Source organism: Pteropus vampyrus, unplaced genomic scaffold (genome assembly GCF_000151845.1).
Source record: "Pteropus vampyrus isolate Shadow unplaced genomic scaffold, Pvam_2.0 Scaffold195, whole genome shotgun sequence".
In the NCBI taxonomy this organism is placed as follows: Eukaryota; Metazoa; Chordata; class Mammalia; order Chiroptera; family Pteropodidae; genus Pteropus; species Pteropus vampyrus.
In genome coordinates, this window is record NW_011888976.1 from 1,164,484 (window position 1) to 1,183,514 (window position 19,031).

Genomic DNA, 19,031 nt, shown 5'->3' on the forward strand with positions numbered 1-19,031 from the left:
CCTTTCTCTCTCTCTCTCTCTCTCTCTCTCTTTCTTTCTTTCTTTCTTTCTTTCTTTCTTTCTTTCTTTCTTTCTTTCTTTCTTTCTTTCTTTCTTTCTTCTCTCTTTCCTTCTCTCTTCTTTCTTTTCTTTCTTTCCTTCGTTCCAGTTTATAATTTTTTTTCTGGGGGATGACATTTGGGTGGATGAGAGGGAGGTGGATGGGCACTTGGCATAAAGCATGATACTTCAGAATGGGGATATAAAAGTGATGCTAAAAAAGACCTTATGATTTCCCTACAGACCCCTCATTTTAGTAACTCTACACTGTAATTAATTTGATGTATATCATCAATATTTGTTAACATTAGAGCTGGAGATAGGTTTTCTTTCTTGAATATTTAATAATTAACCTCCCCCCAGTAGAAACTACTTTGTATTACCGGTATTACTTGGCGTAATATGGAGATTTCAGAGACTGTTTCATCTTGTAACTGTACTCTTATCTATTTGTGCCCATACTGATAATATATTATTATATTTGAGAGAAGAAGTAATTTGTAAGTTTGATGCTTTAGTTTGAGGGTATCCCACTATTAAAGTCAGTTGGTCAGATGTTTCCACATAGACCTTTTCCATTTTCCTTTGCTATTTTTTATTTTTAAATTACAGTTGGTCCTCCATATCCATGGCTTCCACATCTACAGATTCAAGTAATTGGGGATCGAAAATATTTGGGAAAAAAAAGTTATATAGTATTAAGGAATGACAAGGAAAAAAAGTCTGTTAGTGTTCAGTACAGATGTAACTATTTATAGGCCTAACTAAATAATACATGTCAGCAACAATATAACGACTACTTACATATCATTTACATTATATTAGGTATTGTGAGTAATCTAGAGATGATTTAAAGTATATGGGAGCATACAGTTTATATATTTTCCTATATGCAAATATTATGCCATTTTATATAAGGGACTTGAGCATCTGGATTTTGGTATTCACAGGGGTCCTGGAACCAATTCCCCTATGGATTCTGAGGGGCAACTGTGTATGTGTATACTTAAAATATAAAATATAACAGTATTTAACATGATACATACGTGTGTGTGTATACACACACACACACACACACACACACACACACACACACACACACACTGCGGTAAGTAGTAAGTACAGTACAGAACACTCTTTTTCTCTGAACCATTTGGTAGTAAGTCAGAAACCTGATGCCTGTTATCCTTGAATACTTTAGTGTTTATTTCCTACAAATTAGGATAAAATGTAACCATCAAAATTGGAAAATAACATGAATAAGTTAATACCATCTAATACTAAGATTGTATTCAGATGTCACCAGTTGTCACGGTAAAATTCAGTTCAGAATTGTCTGTTGCATTTAGTTGTCACGTCTCCCTAGTCTCTCTTTTTTAGTCTAGAGTAGCTCCTCAGTCTTCCCCTCACTTTTATGACCCTGACATTCTTGTGGATTATAGGACAGTTATTTTGCAGGAAATACCTCAGTTTAGGTTTGGGATTTACTCATGACTAGATTCAGGCTCTGCGTCTTAATAAAGAGGTAGCACACAAGTTTGGCTTGCCTTGTTACTGAGAATGTTCACTTTGATCACTTGATTAAAGTGTTCTCCAAGCTTCTCCATTGATAAGTTGTTCTTTTTCCTTATGTAATTTAGTATTTTGTGGGGAGGTACGTATATAAGTTATTTATTGCCATGTAATAAATTACCCCAGTACGTAGAACATAGAGGCTTGAAAGAGCAAACATTATTTCACACAGTTTCTGAGGCTTAAGAATCTGGGAACTGCTTAGCTAGATGGCTCTAACTCTGGATCTCTTATGTGGTTGCAGTCAAAATGTCAGGTGAGGATTTAGTCAGTTGGACAAATAGGGCTGGTAGATCTTGCCTAGGGATGGAGGTCTGCTTCCCTAGAAGGCTTACTTACTTGGCTGTTGGCTGGAGGTCATAGTTCCTTTTGGCTGTGGGCAAGAGGCCTTATTCCTAGCCATGTGGACCTCTGCATAGGGCTGCTTGAATGTTCTCATCATCAGCTGGTGATCTGAAAAAAGGCTGAAGCCACAATGACTTTTATGACCTAATCTTCAGATTTGTACATTGTCACTTTACCTTATTCTCTTCCTGTGAGCCTTTAATCCAGCCCATACCTAAGAGGGGGATAATTAGACTCTATGTTTTAAAAGGAGTGTCAGTGAATTCGTAGAAATATTTTAAAACATCAACATTATTTATGTGTATCTGTATGGATTGTTGGTTTCTCATTTTATTGAACAGGTTATTAAAATCCATTATTATCATCTATTTTACTCTTCAGATTATTTCCAATTTGGCCAGTGAGAATCCACTTAAGGCTGACTTCTGTTTTTTGACATATCCTTGTCATTCTTTAAATACTTTCTTGCTTTCTGGTGTAAAATGTTCCAGGCTTATCTCTTTTTTTAAATTAAAAAAATTGATACATAATTCCACATACCATAATATTCACTCTTTTAAAGTATACAGTTCATTGGTTTTTAATATGTTTATAGAGTTGTAAACTATCACTCCTATCTAGTTCCAGGACATTTTCATCACTTCAAAAAGTAACCCTGTATCCATTAGCAGTCATTCCCCCATTCCCTCTTCCTCTAGTCCCTGATTACCACTGATCCACTTTCTGTCTCTATGGATTTATCTATTTTGGACATAGCATATAAATAGAATTATGCAATATGTAGCGTTTTGTGTCTACCTTCTTTCACTTAACATATTGTTTTCATGGTTTATTCATGAGTAGCATGAATCATTACTTCATTGTTTTTATGGTTGAATTAATGTTCCATTGTATGGATGTACCACATCTTATTTATCCATTAATCCATTGAAGGACATTTGGATGGTTTCCAGTTCTTGGCTATTATGTGTAATACTACTATGAACATTTATCTGTAAGTCTTTGTGTGGACATCTGTTTTGAGTTCTCTTGGGTTCCAGGATTATCTTGTATTTTCTCTTCCCCATTCCTGGAATCAGCCTTTTCTCTAAAAAGCCTTAGCTTCTTTTAGTGGAGAATAGGATTTAGAAGCCAAGATCTGGACACTAGTTGTGCTCATTGCTATTAGGACATCATCGATTTTAGGCCATCTCAGTGAACAGAGCTAAGGAGTATACATACACATGCATACATATATACACATAATATATACATTTATATATTTATTTCTACATCCATATATATTGAAAACCATAAAGTCACACTGATATCCCCAATTCCAATCAAACATGATTCTAGTTTTCTCTCTTTTCATATTTGTATTTTTCTCTGACTACCTCCCATTATTCTTAATTTCTTAAATTATTTGCTCAGTCCCCTGTTAGTAATTAATCTTTCATTTCTGCTATAACTCTCTCTTCTGTGCAGATGCCTTTATCACACCTTTTGGGCCCTGTCTGGCACTCTAGACCTAGTTGCCCTTTTTCATGGACACCCTCCTTACCCTGCTCAGGCTCTGTTGCATGCTGGATTTACCTCCATGTGGTTACCTTCCTATCCCATTCAAGGTTCCATATCCCACAGTAGGCCTCCCCTCCATTTGGATACCATCCTCACCCTGCTTGTGCTCTGACTCCTGATGCCAGGCCAATACCCACACAGATGCCCTCCTTACCTTACTTGTGCACCTACATCTCACTCCAGGCCACCGCTCCATGTGGACACTCTCATTCCCCTGCCCTAACATCCCACCATCGACAACCTCCTTAACCTACTCTGGCTATGACAGACTATACCATGCTGCCCTTCCATGCCTCTCACTCTTCCTGGGCTCTGTCATCTCAAACCAGATCACTTCCACATATGTACTCCTTTCTTACCACATTTGGGTTCCAACAGCCCATAGTAAGCCACCCACCCCTCCACGTGGATGTCTACCTTATCTCACATAAGCTCTGACACCCCTCTCTGGGCTGATGTGGCCCTCTTAGTAGAGATGCCTACAATGTTTCATATTCTGCTTTAGGATTGAATTATTTAAGTAGGAAGAAGGAAGAAGTGCCCCTTTGCCTCATCCTTGAACTATTTTTTTGCACTTTACATTTGTCTTCTTGCCTGTAATTAGTTAAAATTAAGTTTTCCTAAAATTTCCATCTCACAAATTTGATGTATATTTTTGTATTTAAATATTATGCTTTTTTTCTTTTTCTTTTTTTGTGTTGTATATATGTTTTCAACTAAGAAGGTTGATTATGATTTTTATAAATATGTAAGTATTTTTTCCCCTAATATACTACAAAAAATCATTACCCTACTGGGTGGAATTACTAAATAAGTAAGTAAAAGTTACCAAATGTCTGAGACTAAGTAATGTACCAGAGTTCTGTCCTAATAGGTTTCCACCTAATTCCAGGGCTGCTATAAAAATATGCAGTATTTCTGTAGGAGGAGAATCTGCCCAGGAAATCATTCTGTTGTTGGCAGTAGAACTTCTCCTTGTAATTTGTTTTCATCATTCTTTAATATGGAAAGCTTTTGCTTTTAAATTAAGTACATCCAATAAACATCCTTAAGAAAATTAATTTTTCTTGTTTCCTTAAAAATATTTAGAATAGAACTTCAAATGTAACAAAGCAATATTGATAAAATAAATCTACCATGTGGGACAACAATTTAATAATTATTTTATTTGCATATATTGTTTATCAGCCATTCTGGGTGTCAATATACTGCACTTAATCTTGTAAAAATTGAAACAAGTCAAATCGATATATATTTTTATGTGGATAAAAGGGACTTACCTATATGCGCCACCATATTCTAAATGAATTTGTCTATCAGATCAAGGTACAAATAGCTGGAAGAATTTATATCACTATGAAGTTTTTAGAAGGATTATATAGGAATTTAAAAAACAGATTGGATAAACAACAATATTTCTATGGTATAAATATGTTTCAGGTGTTTCTGCCCAGTTTTCCTTCACAGTCAGATGCTTTGGGAGCTGGTACTGTTGGGTGAGCCCCTTGTAGTCATGGCACCATCACCATCGGAGTCTTCAGAGACTGTATTGGCACTTATTAAGTGAGTATATTTGCTTCCTAATGGTGATAGTTACAGCATTTTCCCATCTGTGATATGTTTGTATACTCATTGCATTGCATTGATCCACACAACAACCCTGTAAGAAGGTAATGCTCATGATAGCATCGTTTTATAGATGAGCAAATTAATTCAGGCTCCATGAAGGCTGGAACCATGTTTTTCTGAGCAACAAACACATTCATTCACGTACATGAAGTTGGCACCTGATAAATATTAGTTGTGTAAATGGTTAGTATCTAATAAAAGGCATATAACTAGTGAAGATAAAACCAGAATTTCACCCCATCTTCTGCCCCAAATCCAATGTTCTTTCAATATGCCATTCCACATTTGGTATTTCCTTTTGCTTTCTAGTTTCTTGGAATGAGTTTACCACTTATTGAATTAGATAAATTATCTCATTGGGGGTATACTGTATATATAGATAGTTTATAGTTATTGAGAACGGCCTTTAATTTCTGTGTCCTTTGTTTTACATATTCTTCTTGCTCCACAGCTGTATTTCTCCGTTGAAGTACGTCAGTGATTTCAGACCTTATTTCACTATTCATGATAGTGAATTCAAAGAATATACTACCCGTACTCAAGCCCCGTGAGTAAACAGAATAACTTTTATTAACCAAGTATTACCTTTATAGCCAAATTATTTAGAATTATTTTTGGTAATGACTTTTGATTTAATTTTATATCATTTATTTGTTTTCAATTAGATTTGTTAGGGTGAATTGGTTAATAAAATTATATAGGTTGCAAGTGTACAGTTCAGTAATACATCATATGTATATTGCATTGTGTGTGCACCACCTAAAGTTAAGTTTCTTTCCATCACCTTATATGTGACCCATTTTACCTTTATCTGCCTTCCCCATTTCTCTCTGTGGTAATAATTTCAAAGTTTAAATTTTAACTTAATGGCAGATTGATTTTATAAAGGAAGCTTTAAGAAGCTGCCGGGTCACATTTCAAGAGTCAGTATCTTATTTTCTTTGAATGATTTTATTTATTAGTGGAAGCTGTATTGTCATTAATAGCCACCCACCTGTACTTTCAGTTCTATCTTCTTTCCTTACCTCAGGACCTGTTACAGCATCAGTTATCTCTTCTTGCTCTGTAACTTCCTTTTCCTTTGTCCTCTTCATTGAATCAGCATATAGACATGAAAATTCTTCCCAGTTTGTAAAAGGGGAAAGGTTATCTTACCTTTTCTCTTTTAGTTCGTGCTCTATTGCTCACCTCTTTTTCATAGCTAAGTTTCTAGTATAACAATAAAAATTTCCATTTACTGTCTTCATTTCTTTGTTTTCTAGTTGCTTCTTAGCCCATTGTAGGTTGTTTCTCAGTCTCCACTAATGTTGTTCTTGCCGAAGTCGGCAAGACTATTCTCACTGCCTGATCCAGTGCGCACATTATTGCCCCATTTTTCCTGCTTTCCCTTTCTTTTAACATTTAAGCTGTTGACCTTAAAAATATTTTAAGGGGATGGGGCAGAAAAAATATTTTAACCCAGGATACCACTCTTACCTGACTGTCTGGTGGTACATCTCACTCTCCTGTGCAGACTTCGCCTCTTCTGCCAAACCCTTAAATGTTGGTGTTCCTCCAGTATTGTGTTCTGGTTTCTGATTTCAGACTGATAATTTTTTCCGCACAATCTTATCTGTACCCATAGCTTCTGTTAACATGTATATACTAATAACTGACATTTATCTTCCTAGTCAAGATCTTTTACAAGGTCCAGAACTATATATCCAGGTTTTTTTTTTTTCTAAACCACATTGCTACCTGGACATGTTAATGGCACCAGAAACTAAAAATGTTCAAGCTGAATTCTTTTTGTCTCCTTTTCTTTCCTAATTCCATGCCTCTTACTATTTTCATGAATGGTGCTACTTTTCACTTAGTTATCAAAGATCTAAATTGTGATCAGTTTCTCTTTAATATGGTACACATCAAGTTTTACCAAATTCTGTCCATTCACACCCTAAAATATCTCTCTTAACATTTGTTATTTTCTTTCCAAAACTGTCTTCCCAATCTTACTGTCTTCAGTCTGTTTCATATTTGCTGATGCTTTTTTCCAAACCTCTTCCCCAACTCATAGAGCATATTCTAAATTTCTCTCAGAGTGACCACTCTTATAAGTACATTTTCATTCATGTGGTATTCCTCCACTCAGTTCTCTAGTAGCTTCCTTTTGCCAAACAAGATTACATCTAAATTTCTGAGCATATTAACTTGGTGCTTAAAGATCTGGCCAGCATCTCCCCATCAATTTCATTTCTGACTATTCATCCTTTCCACCTTGTGCTCTAGGAATGCTGAACTATTTGTAGTTCTACAAACAGACCATGATCTCACTTCATTGCTTTGCACATACTGTTCATTCTCCTGCATCACCTTTACCACCCTAAGCACTTGGCAAAGAATTACTTATCTTTCATATCTGTGCAAATGTCATTTCTTTGATGAGGCTGTCTTTTAATCTCCTGGAGACATAGTGTCTTTTTTGTAATTATTGTACATTTTATTCCACCTTCGCTGTCTTCTAATTTCTGACATCATAATTGAGTTTGTATATCCTTCTTCCTGTGTGCTTTTAGAAAGACCATGTCTTTTCATCTGTACATGCCTACGGCTAAACATGGTGTCTGGCATGTAGTTTATATGTAGTACATTGAATGAAGGAAAATATAATCCATTTATTGTTCACTCAAAAGAAATTAGAAACTATTCTTGACTGATGGAACATTCATCTTTTTCTCACTATGTTTTTGCTTTGTTTGTTTTTATGTAGGCCATCGGTCATATTAGGAGTAACCAACCCTTTTTTTGCGAAAACACTTCAGCACTGGCCACACATTATTCGAATAGGAGACCTTAAACCAGCAGGTAAAGTATAAACTATTTCTAGTGTATAATATGGGTGATCAGGTTTCTTTTTTCTCCTTTGTTTTCATCTTTTGGTTACTTTTTAATTATGCTGATAGCAACCTTCTTTGAGGCAACCTGGATAAAGGCCTTTGGAAAAGAGCATAACTCATTAAAATATACAGATTCTTATATGTGTAACTCATTCCTGCTACTGAAACATGTACTTACAGTGTTACAAACATTGAATGAATTATAACAAAATGAAACCTCAAAAATTTGAGCTACTTTTTGTATATGTATAGCCCAATTAAAAAGGGATTTCCAACAATGCTTGAATAAAACCTTATATAAGCTCAAATTAATTCAGCTTGGCACAAAATTCTCAGCTCGGTCTCAAAAAATATATACATTTCTGTGGTACTGGTATTGATTAAGGATGTGGTCAAAAGATTATGCTTTTCTTGAGGAAATAAGATATATATGCCTTGCTCATGGCAGCTGTTTAAAAAGTGTTTTTAAATGAGTAAATGAATTCTGAGGTTGGGAGTTTTGTTAACTTAGATGACACTTTAATGGTACCTCTGACATTCCTCACTGTATGCTCCTGAATTATCCATTCAAATAGTTAAGACGATATGTAAAAATATTTTTAAAAAACTTTATGATGTGATACTTTTAAAGATTTTTCTTTTTAGTATACACAGGTATATTTAAAACATTATTTAATAATATTATTTTATAAGATATCCCTTCTGGTATATGCATAAATCTAGATAGACATGATTAGAGTCAGGGAATAACATTTTAAATTATATTATTTACGAATATTAGACTCAGTCTTATAGTGAAATCCTTAGATGCCTTATGAAATAAAGGAAAGAGCAGAGGGTTTCACCCTTGCAGTCATATCTGTGTGGGCTTAAGCAGAGTGGCCTCCTTAAGCCTCATATTTGTCTGCTGAGGAGATTAAACACAGTGACTGAATAATGGCACTCTGTAAATGTCATGGTCTCTTGCCATTTCATTAGTGTCCTGTCTGATTATTAATGATAATTCAGAGCACAGCAATCACCAGGTCTTAGCCAAGAGATGATATGAAAAGTTTTTTTTTAATCTTAATTTAATCTTGACATTGACTTTCATGGTTTTATCCTATTAATAGAGGCTATTTGATTACTATAATTGTAATATAGTAAACTACTATTATTGTCTTTTTCCAATGGAAAAAGCCTCAATGTTGGGGATGCAAGTAGAGATATTCTTGCATAAAGTCATTGGTAAAGTAACATGGATTGATAAGTCTGTTTAACTTTTTAAGAAATCCAAACTATTTTCCAAAGTGGCCCACCATTTCCTATTCTCACCAGCAGTGTATGGGGGTTTCTATCTCTTTATATTCCTTCCAACATTTGATATTTCTGTCTTTTTCATTGTAGCAATTTAGTGGGTTTGAAATGGTGGTTTTAATTTGTGTTTTTCTAGTAACTAATGATATTGAGCATCTTTTCATCTAATTTTTCTTTGACGAAATGTTGATTTAAATCTTCTGCCCATTTTTAATTAGATCATTTGTCTTATTTAGTTACAAGAGATCTTTATGTATTCTGGACATGTCTATTTTCAGTATATGATTTGCAGATATTTTCTCACAATATATGCTTTCCCTTTTTGTTTTCTTATTGCTATATTTCGAAGCACAAAAGTGTTCACTTTTTCCCCCAATTCTAGTGAGATACAAGTGACATACAGCACTGTATAAGTTTAAGGTTTACAGCATAATGACTTGACTTACATATATAGTGAAACTAGTTGATATCTATCATCTCATACATATTTTAAAAATAAAGAAAAAAAATATATTTTTTTGTGATGAGAACTTTTAGAAGTTACTCTCTTAAGAATTTTCAAATACACCACACAGCAGTGTAACTGTAGGCATCGTGCTGTATGTTACATCCCCAGGACTTACTTGTCCTACAGCTGAAAGTTTGTACCTTTTGACCCCTTTTTTCTAGTTCCCCCACCCCTTGCTTCTGGTAAACACAAAAATGTTTAATTTTGCTAAGTCTAGCTAATCATTTTTTTCTTTTATGGATTGGCCTTATGCTGTTGTATCTAAGAACACATTGCCTAACCCAGGGTCACAAAGATTTTCACCTATGTTTTCTTCTAAAAGTTGTTGTATTAGCACTTATATTTAGGCCTGTGAACCACTTTGAGTTATTTTTTGTGTATGATTTGGGTTAAGGGTCTGAAATCTTTTTTTGCATGATGATATCCAGTTGTCCTAGCACCATTTTTTGAAAAGACTATCCTTTTTCTATTCACTCACATTGGTACCTTTGTGGAAAATCAACTGGCCATAAACAGGGTTTATTTCTGAACTTGTAGTTCTGTTGCACTGATTTATATGGCTCATCTTTACAGCAGTACAGTGTCTCGATTACTGTACTTTTATAGTAAGTTTTGAAATCCAGAAGTGTAAGTCTTCCAACTTTGTTTTTCTTTTTCAAAATTGTTTCGGCTAGTTTTGGTCTTTTGTATTCTATCTAAGTTTTAGGATCACTTTGTCAGTTTCTGCAAAAAGCCAGCTTAGATTTTGATAGAGATTTTGTTGAATATGTAATCAATTTGGGGGAGAATTTCCATCTGAAAAATACTGAGTCTTCCAATCCAGGAATTTGGAATGTCTCTCCATTGTTTAGATCTTCTTTAATTTTTCTCAGCAATGCCTTGTAGTTTTCAATATATAGGTCTAATTATAATGTTAGATGTAGGCTTTTTAAAGATGTCCTTTATCAGGTTGAGGAAATGCCTTTTTCTTCCTGGTTTGTTGAGAGTGATTATCATGAGTTGGTGTTGAAATTTGTTAAATGTTTTTTCCATATTTATACAAATCATTATGTGATTTTTGTCCTTCGTTAACATGGTGTATTATAGTAGTTGATTTTTAGATGTTAAAACATTAAATCAGCCTTACATTCCTTGGATAAATACCATTTGGTCATGGTGTGTAGTCCTTTTTTATGTTTCTGGATTCGATTTGCTAATATTTTTGTTGAGGATTTTTACAGCTGTATCCATGAAGGATAGTGAACTGCGGTTTCTTTTCTTGGATATCTTGCCAGCTAATTTTCTTGTTGCTCTGAGAACTCTCTTTAGGCAGGTGAAGTTACCAAGGACCAAAGGGAGGAATGGGGAATGATAGAAAAAGGAAAAGAGAAAGACTTTTAAATTTAGTGTGTTTATAACACTTTTAAGTGTTTCTCTTGAGGTATTTTTCTGCTAATTAGAAGGTTGTACCTTCTCTTAACCTCAAGACTAGAACCACTTCATATACTAGATGAGTTGTTCACAGTAGGCCTGCTCGAGTCCTGTCCATCTGTGACTCAGACTTTTGGTTGTGACATAAACTATCACCACCTGGTGGCAGTGTAAGTTTCTACAGTACAGAAGCAGAATTTTGGGAAGTGCCAGAAAAGAACCTTTGAGTACTAGATCTGCATACTAATTGAGTTGCTTTCAATTCCATTTACTCTTAAAGGATACTTTATTCATATTTGGCACATAAATTTTCGATTTTATGTATTTGGCACAAATATTTTAAATTACAAGTTGAGTGATAAAAGGGAAATTTTAAGTAATGATAGATAATAATGAAAAGACAAGTACCCATTTTATATAATTTACACAGTAATAATTCAGTGTTCCATTTATCCAGTTTTAAGGTACCAGGAATACTAACATTAACTGAATATTAATAATGTTAAGAATACATTAGTTACAACGTCTCTAACTAATAAATAGTAAATTATTAATCTTATGAAATTCCAGTTTTGTGATACGTGAAATTTGAATAATTGTAAGAATTTTTGTGATGTTTCTTTCAGGGGAAATTCCTAAGCAGGTTAAAGTGAAAAAATTGAAGAACCTAAAGACTCTGGATTCTAAACCTGGTATTGACTTTTATTAATTTTTAAATATATACCTGTGTGGGTACTTGGTTAAAAAATTACTGTTTACCTTGTTTTCTTTGCTTCTTAGGAGTTTATACTTCTTATAAGCCATACCTAAATAGAGATGAAGAGATTATAAAACAATTACAGAAGGTAATTATTCGCTTATATTATTAATTTAAATTTTCTTGTTCAGGTATGTAATATCCAGTTAGTCAATATGTGCTTTATGGAGAGTAATGAGGTCTATCTTTTGAACCAAAGTTTCATAAAAATCAGGAGACTAAAGTAGCAGCAATTATGGGCTTGAAATATGGAGCTGCAGCTACAAACTAGTGCCAATCTTCCTAGAAACTTGGAAGTCATAGTGAAAAAGACATGGACTCTACCATGAGGTAACTTAACACTAGGGGATAGTCAGCATTTTTTTGGAAAATGTAAATAATATTAATACAGCAAGTATGAAATAAAGATAATCTTTGTTTGTACTGATATTTTTAAGTATGAAGTGAATGTCTTATGTTTTGCTCTTAGAATTTTTTCATAGTATATTGCATAATAAACCAGATTAAAATAGTTCGTTTGTTTTATATCAAGTAAAATATATGTATTTTACATATCAGTTGAACTTCTATAATTATCCATTGTTTTACATTCCCTAACTCTATAGGTTCTTATTGTTTCCTCTTTTAAGGGTGTACAACAGAAACGTCCTTCTGAGGCTCAAAGCGTTATTCTGAGACGCTATTTCTTGGAACTGACACAAAGCTTCATCATTCCATTAGTAAGTTAACATATATATTAATTTGATTATTTGTTGAAGGGCAAATGAATGTTTCTCCCATTCACCAAAACTTTATGTTAAGGTGTGTGTTTTGCCTGCTCATGTGTTTAGTGATTTAAAATAGAGGCCTTTACAGGAGACCTGGATTCTTTATTCTAGTTGGGAAGTTACTTCCTCTCCATGGGTCTAAATTTCCTTATCTGTAAAATATGGTTAATTCTACTTTTCTTAAATACTTTTCAGGATTGTTGTGACTATCTTAAATGATATAATTGTAGTAAAATGTTATATAATGTTGCATTTTGTACCTTAATAGGTTATCCAGTAGCTTTTCTCTGATTTTACTTTCTTGAGCACAGTTTGATATGATATCCATGAAACTGGAGCATCATGATAACAGGGGCCTTATCTGTCTGTTCATTATCTTTTTCTCAGTCTGGTGAATGGTAGTACTTAATAAATATTTATGGAATAAATAATGATGATATGGTTATTCCATGAAATTCAGTGGAATATCATTAAAATACTAAAAGAAGCATCACAATATCAGGCAGTATCATGATGTGGTCCTAGTCTGGAGACTGCATTGGAAAGAGATTCCATGTAGTTGTTAATGTAAAGTAGTCTATCTATGAATCTTATATGAGGACAACCTGCAGATCTTTGCTATTATATTTTGTGAAGAAATATTCTTTCTCGTTCAATGGATGTCAATTTTTTTTATTCCATTTAAATTCGTTTAAGTAAATGAACTTTAGCTCTTAAGAGCATGAACTAAAATTAAGTAGACCTGAATCCAAGTTCAAATTGTGTGACCTTGGATAGGTTACTTAGCCTTTTTTGAAGCTTTAGTTTCCCAGTAATACCTGCCACATGGGATGGTTGCAAAGATTAAAAGAAATTATGAATGTAAAACATTGAATATATTTTCTGGAACATAGTTATTTACTAAGGTTATTATCACTAAAAACGTGTAGTCCCTTGGATTGTCTAAGATTTAGTAAAGTATTATTAAAAAATCTGACTTCTCAATTCAATCTGAATTTGGCTATATCTATTATAGGGAGCAACGGTGTTGTTGATGTCCGTTGAAAGATCATATAATGAAAAACTTGGAAACCCATTTCTTTTAAGTAGGTCTATTTAAACATTTTTGAAGATTCTGTGTAAGAACATCTAACTTGATTAACTTTTTTTTCTTGGTTTTAGGAAAGATATGTGGCAAGTTTAATGCCTTTGCAGAAAAGTATTTCTCCATGGAAGGTATAAATATATTTAGTTAAATTTCTATTTGACTTCTCTAACTGTAAATTCAGTGAACATATCCATTTCTAATTTTTAAATATTGTATGCCCTTTTTTCTAGAGTCCACCCCAATTAAGACAGTTCCTTCCAGAAGAATTTATGAAAACACTTGAGAAAACAGGACCTCAGTTGACCTCTAGAATAAAAGGCGATTGGATTGGACTTTACCGGTTAGCCTTTTTTCTTTTTCACCCATTTGTAGAGCTTTATTTAAAACACACACACACACACAAACACACACACACACACACACCCAAAAAAAATGGACTTAAACTTCTATTTTTTTATTCAAAATTTCGTCGTTTCACATGGTTCTTCTAGCTATAAGTAGGAAAGGTATCAAGGGGAGGAAATAAGTCATAACCAAATGTTGCTGTTTTGAAAATTATTTTTATAGGCATTTTCTAAAATCCCCAAATTTTGATGGTTGGTTCAAGACCCGGCGGAAAGAAATGACCCAGAAGTTGGAGGCTCTCCATTTAGAAGCTCTTTGTGAAGAGGTTAGAGAACAGCATGTTTGTGTGATATTAACAACTATTGAAAATAAAGATAATGTTACACTTAGAAGATGGAAAGATATCTATATCCACTACTTTATAAATAGTAATAGCTAACTCTTCTAGACCATGTACTGTATACCAAGGACTGTGTAGGTGCTCTGTATGGGTAATGTCTTTTAATTTTCACAACAATTCACTGAAGTAGGTATGTTATGATCTGCATAATGGGACACCTGAGGATTGTAAGTTCCTGCTACGTAGGGGAGCCAGCAGTGAGCTAGACTAGAGCCCATTTGCATTGGCTCACAAGAGCTGACTATACCTCTCTTTCCAGCTCTGCATTCAGTGCTCTCAGGTTAGTAGCTTGAAATCATCTACAGTGGGAGTATTACACCATAGAAATTGGCAAATGCAACAAACCAGAGACTTCCTGGAGAACTGGTTGTTAAATATTTTCTAGCATACCACTGGATGGAGTTAGGATTCAAATCCAAGTAGTCTAACTCCAGATTTTTTTTTAGCATGCCTTATTAACCTCTTCCAGTTACTATTAATAATTTTTTTCCTGTATTTGGACTGACTTTTTATATTCTATAATTTGTCACCAGACTACTTTAAATTAGGTAAAAATATAAAGGATAATGTCATTTTCATTTGTATTTAGCTACATTTATATTTAGGCTAGCCTCAATATTAACTTTCTGATCACAAAATTCCAATGATTGTGGTTTTGAGGGAAGAAATACGATGAAGTCAACTATAAATAAGCCCAAGAAGCTTATTTGAAGATGAGAAGTTTACATCCAATAAAATATTCATGTTCACAGTTATCTTGATTTGTTAGCTTATGTTCTTTTTAAATTAAAATACTCACTATAGTAGTAGCATTGTGGGTTAGTATTGTACTTTGAGTTGCAGTTTTGTTTTTCTTAATTGATCTGAAAGGGCTACCTCAGAAAGGAATTTAAGTTTTGTTTTACTGCCAAATATTCTACAGTCATTTTGCCTAAATGTTGAAAGACATCTAATTAACATTGTTAGAATATCATGTACAGAATTATCCTTATACTGTAATGCTATATTTGGGTTAAATGCCCCGTTTTCCTCTTTCTTCCTGTCCTTCTCAGTAGTTACATCTATTGAAATAGAGCAGTTTGAAAATTATTTTGAGTATTTACTGATTTGGGATTTTTTCTTCTAGGATTTACTTCTCTGGACCCAGAAACACACAGAAGTAGAAACAGTAGACCTTGTATTGAAGCTGAAAAATAAGCTGGTATGTAGCCAAAAAAGCCAAAGATCTGTGAAGATGTTTTATTCACATTTGAGGTGATAGTCCATGATGTATCATGGAAGTAACATAATCAAATGAGAGGACTTGAGATTGTTCAATTGATGGTAGATCTGACTGAAAATACTTGGTCACTCAAGCAGATCATAATGATGCCGTAATTATTTTAAAAATATTTAATGGAGTCTAATGACCTCTACAAAAAACATTGTCACTTATATTTTATACCACATGGTATGCGTTAAGTATTAATTTACATAGAAGTCCTTTATTGAGCTCAAACAATATATTATTTAAATGGCATGTTTTTTGCTTTTTTATAGTTACTATAAATTCTGGTTGAAATCTGAGGTTTCTAATCATTAGACTATTAAAAATGTTTATTTAGAAAATATAGCATATTAATACAGACTCAGAGGATCATTTAAATACTTCTAAATGTTCCTTATATAGTTGCAGGCTGATCGAGAGCATTTACCTGTGAAACCTGAAACTATGGAAAAGTTACGGACACACATAGATGCAATTATCTTCGCATTGCCAGAGGACCTACAAGGCATACTGCTCAAAACAGGCATGACATGATATTTGCCAGGATTTTCCAGCCAAAAAGGACTCTGCACCATGAAACTTACTGACATTTCAACTCAATGCACAAAGGAGATCTGAAGTGGAAATTAGCAGTAAATGCTAGCTAGCTACAGGGTGTGAAAGACTATACTTTATGAACAGACTTTTTTTAGTGCATTATTTTTAAAAATGGATATCTGTGGTGGTTCCATTTTAATACTGAAACACCGAAAGGCATTTTTATATTTTTAATCATGCTCCAAAGTGCTCTTATGAGAGACCTGTGGGGCTATCAGAATAAGTGATTCCAAACTGCAGTGCTGGCATTGCAGATATTTTTTTAAATTGGTGCTGTTTTGCCCAATCATGTTAAAACTCAGGGGGATATAAAAATAACATTCGCACTGGCTATCTTCTTAAGAAGAAGGAAAAGGCTGAACTGTCCAACTGCAGTTAGAGGTAATTAATGCTTTTGTAGTGCCTTCCGTTGTCCTACATGTTTCACAATACCCAGCTGCTAGTCTTGAAGCTTTTTCTTAACTTGATTATTATATGTAATTATATAAGGCATTCTTTTGCATAATCATTGTTTTAAAATGATGTTTCTTGCCTCGCATCATGTTTATTAGTAGTGGCATGGTATTTTTCTTCCAGTTGTCATGCAGGTTCATTTTATTATTTTCTATACCATTTTCAAATTTAATCTTATCAGTTTTTCCAAAGGCAAGAAGGCATCTAGCATTAATTATAGAAGAGTTAATTTCCTCTTACCCTTTACTCTTTACTAATTGGGCCTTTTTGAGTTAGCTTGGATGTTTTTCAAATACTTTCTGATTATAAACCTCATAATCAGCTGTTTTGTAAACTGAAGTATTCTTATTTTAAAGGCATTCATAAACCTTTTACGTGATAGTTATTTGAGTGATTATAAGATCGATTTTCAGCATTATTTGTTTGGTAGGGTTTTTTCCCTCCAAATTAATACTTCTCAGAACACTTTCCATACTGTAGTTTGACATGGGAACTTTTGCCTGAATCACTGTTATAGCTATTTTTTGTTGTTTTTGTTTGTTTTGTTTTGTGTATAGTACCTTGCCAAAAATAGAAGATTGTGGTTTGGTTTACTTCGCCAAAGTTGTTTGGTTTGTGTTTGAATAGGAGTGTCCTACAGAAGCCACTATTTAAAACAGGCACACATGACATAGCACATATGTAAATAGCTGTGTCTTGAATTACCCTCTCAGTAACCAAATTTAATTGTGTTTGTAAAAGAAATGGCTTCAAAAGCTCCTCTTTTCTGTTAATACGACTCTTAAGGGCACTCCTGACCCAAGAAAGGTTCCTTGTGTTTGTAACTGTGGTCTTTTACCCAAATGTGCCCTTTTCTCATGGGTAGTCTCTTGAAGCATACCTCAAAGTCATAGAGAGAATATGGCATTTGAAAGAAATCATTTGCCTTGGATCACATGAGTTATTTTGTGAAACAACAGTTGTTCTTATGGAGAAGGAGCAACTACTTTTATATGCTAAAGTATTTCATATCTTTCTGGGAAACCTTATTTAGGTATAAATAGTCATCTTATTATTTTTCAAAAAGGTGTATTTTAATAATCTTACAATTTATATGCAGTTTGTGACCAGAATTAGAAAGTTATTAGTGTCATATCAAGGATCTTTTAAATTATACCACTACAGTGTATATCATTTCAGGTTTATTTTGCACAGCTGAAGAGTAGCAGAGGATGGTGCCAATTAGCATAATAATGGCATCTTTGTATTTACTGTATTTAACTAAAGCCTAACAAATGTTGAAAACCCTATCATACTTAGCTGGTCTATTAATTTCAAATTATGTACTTGTAAAAATAACTTAAAATTGTATTGGGAAGGACTGAGAAAGACAGACTGGTAACTTCATTTTTTGTGATCTTGAGAGTTGTCTTTTTTTTTAAGGAGACATTGTTAAAATCTAAAACTTGCCATTTAATGTTTATCTCCACCAGCATCAGAAGGAATCACTGCTTTCAGGGTGTTAAGTAATGCCTAGTGCCTTCTATTTTCAGTGAAAAAGAGGTTTTGTGAAGGCATTTTTGGTCATTACTGAAAAACAAATTAAAGGCCTTTGATTTTAAAGTACTTGAATATCTTCTGTTATTTCTGAGTAAGAGAATGCTTGAAAAAATACACAGTAAATGAAACTTGTGCATTATGGGATTTTACTTCCTGTTATTTCTAAAAATTTGATTGAAAACTTTCTTATGTTTATTTCACTATGAACAGGTGAATAGTCCAGTTTAATAACAGACAGATCATCTAAGTGACTTCATATTCTTCCTAGCAGTGTACTGATTTTATGAAATGTCCTGTTGAAAATTTTTTAGCTTAATGATCTAGATATTGTTAGATTCTCCTTTGTTTGCTACCTTTTCTTTTTAATCTTAAATCTCAAATTACTTTTATTTCTTCCTCTTTTTAAAAGTAGCAAGTATATGATACTATTTTTTGGATTTTAATTTATTAATAATAAATGACTGGATGTTACTTCTTTTTGAAGTTACTGGGTAATATCCTTCAAAGTAAACTATAAAATATTCTAGTACATTTAAAAGAGATACTATTAAAAATTGTCCTTATTTTACTTGCTCATAACTTAA

General features: G+C 33.5%; 1 protein-coding gene across 5 annotated transcripts in view; it reads left to right on the top strand.

The window, feature by feature from the left end:
* The window catches only part of DENND6A (DENN domain containing 6A), a 43,045-nt gene extending 24,532 nt beyond the window's left edge, over positions 1–18,513 (top strand). For 4 of the 5 annotated variants that reach the window (XM_023537613.1, XM_023537609.1, XM_023537611.1 and 1 more), the window contains 11 exons: positions 4,957–5,079; positions 5,597–5,692; positions 7,895–7,989; positions 11,862–11,927; positions 12,016–12,080; positions 12,598–12,711; positions 13,921–13,974; positions 14,077–14,186; positions 14,414–14,516; positions 15,718–15,792; positions 16,261–18,513. In XM_023537613.1, the coding sequence (XP_023393381.1) occupies positions 4,957–5,079; positions 5,597–5,692; positions 7,895–7,989; positions 11,862–11,927; positions 12,016–12,080; positions 12,598–12,711; positions 13,921–13,974; positions 14,077–14,186; positions 14,414–14,516; positions 15,718–15,792; positions 16,261–16,392 (1,033 nt within the window). In that variant the 3' untranslated portion in view covers positions 16,393–18,513. The remainder of the gene's footprint in view (positions 1–4,956; positions 5,080–5,596; positions 5,693–7,894; positions 7,990–11,861; positions 11,928–12,015; positions 12,081–12,597; positions 12,712–13,920; positions 13,975–14,076; positions 14,187–14,413; positions 14,517–15,717; positions 15,793–16,260) is intronic. The other variant, XM_011371788.2, reaches the window with a different exon arrangement.
* The last annotated feature ends 518 nt before the right edge of the window (positions 18,514–19,031 follow it).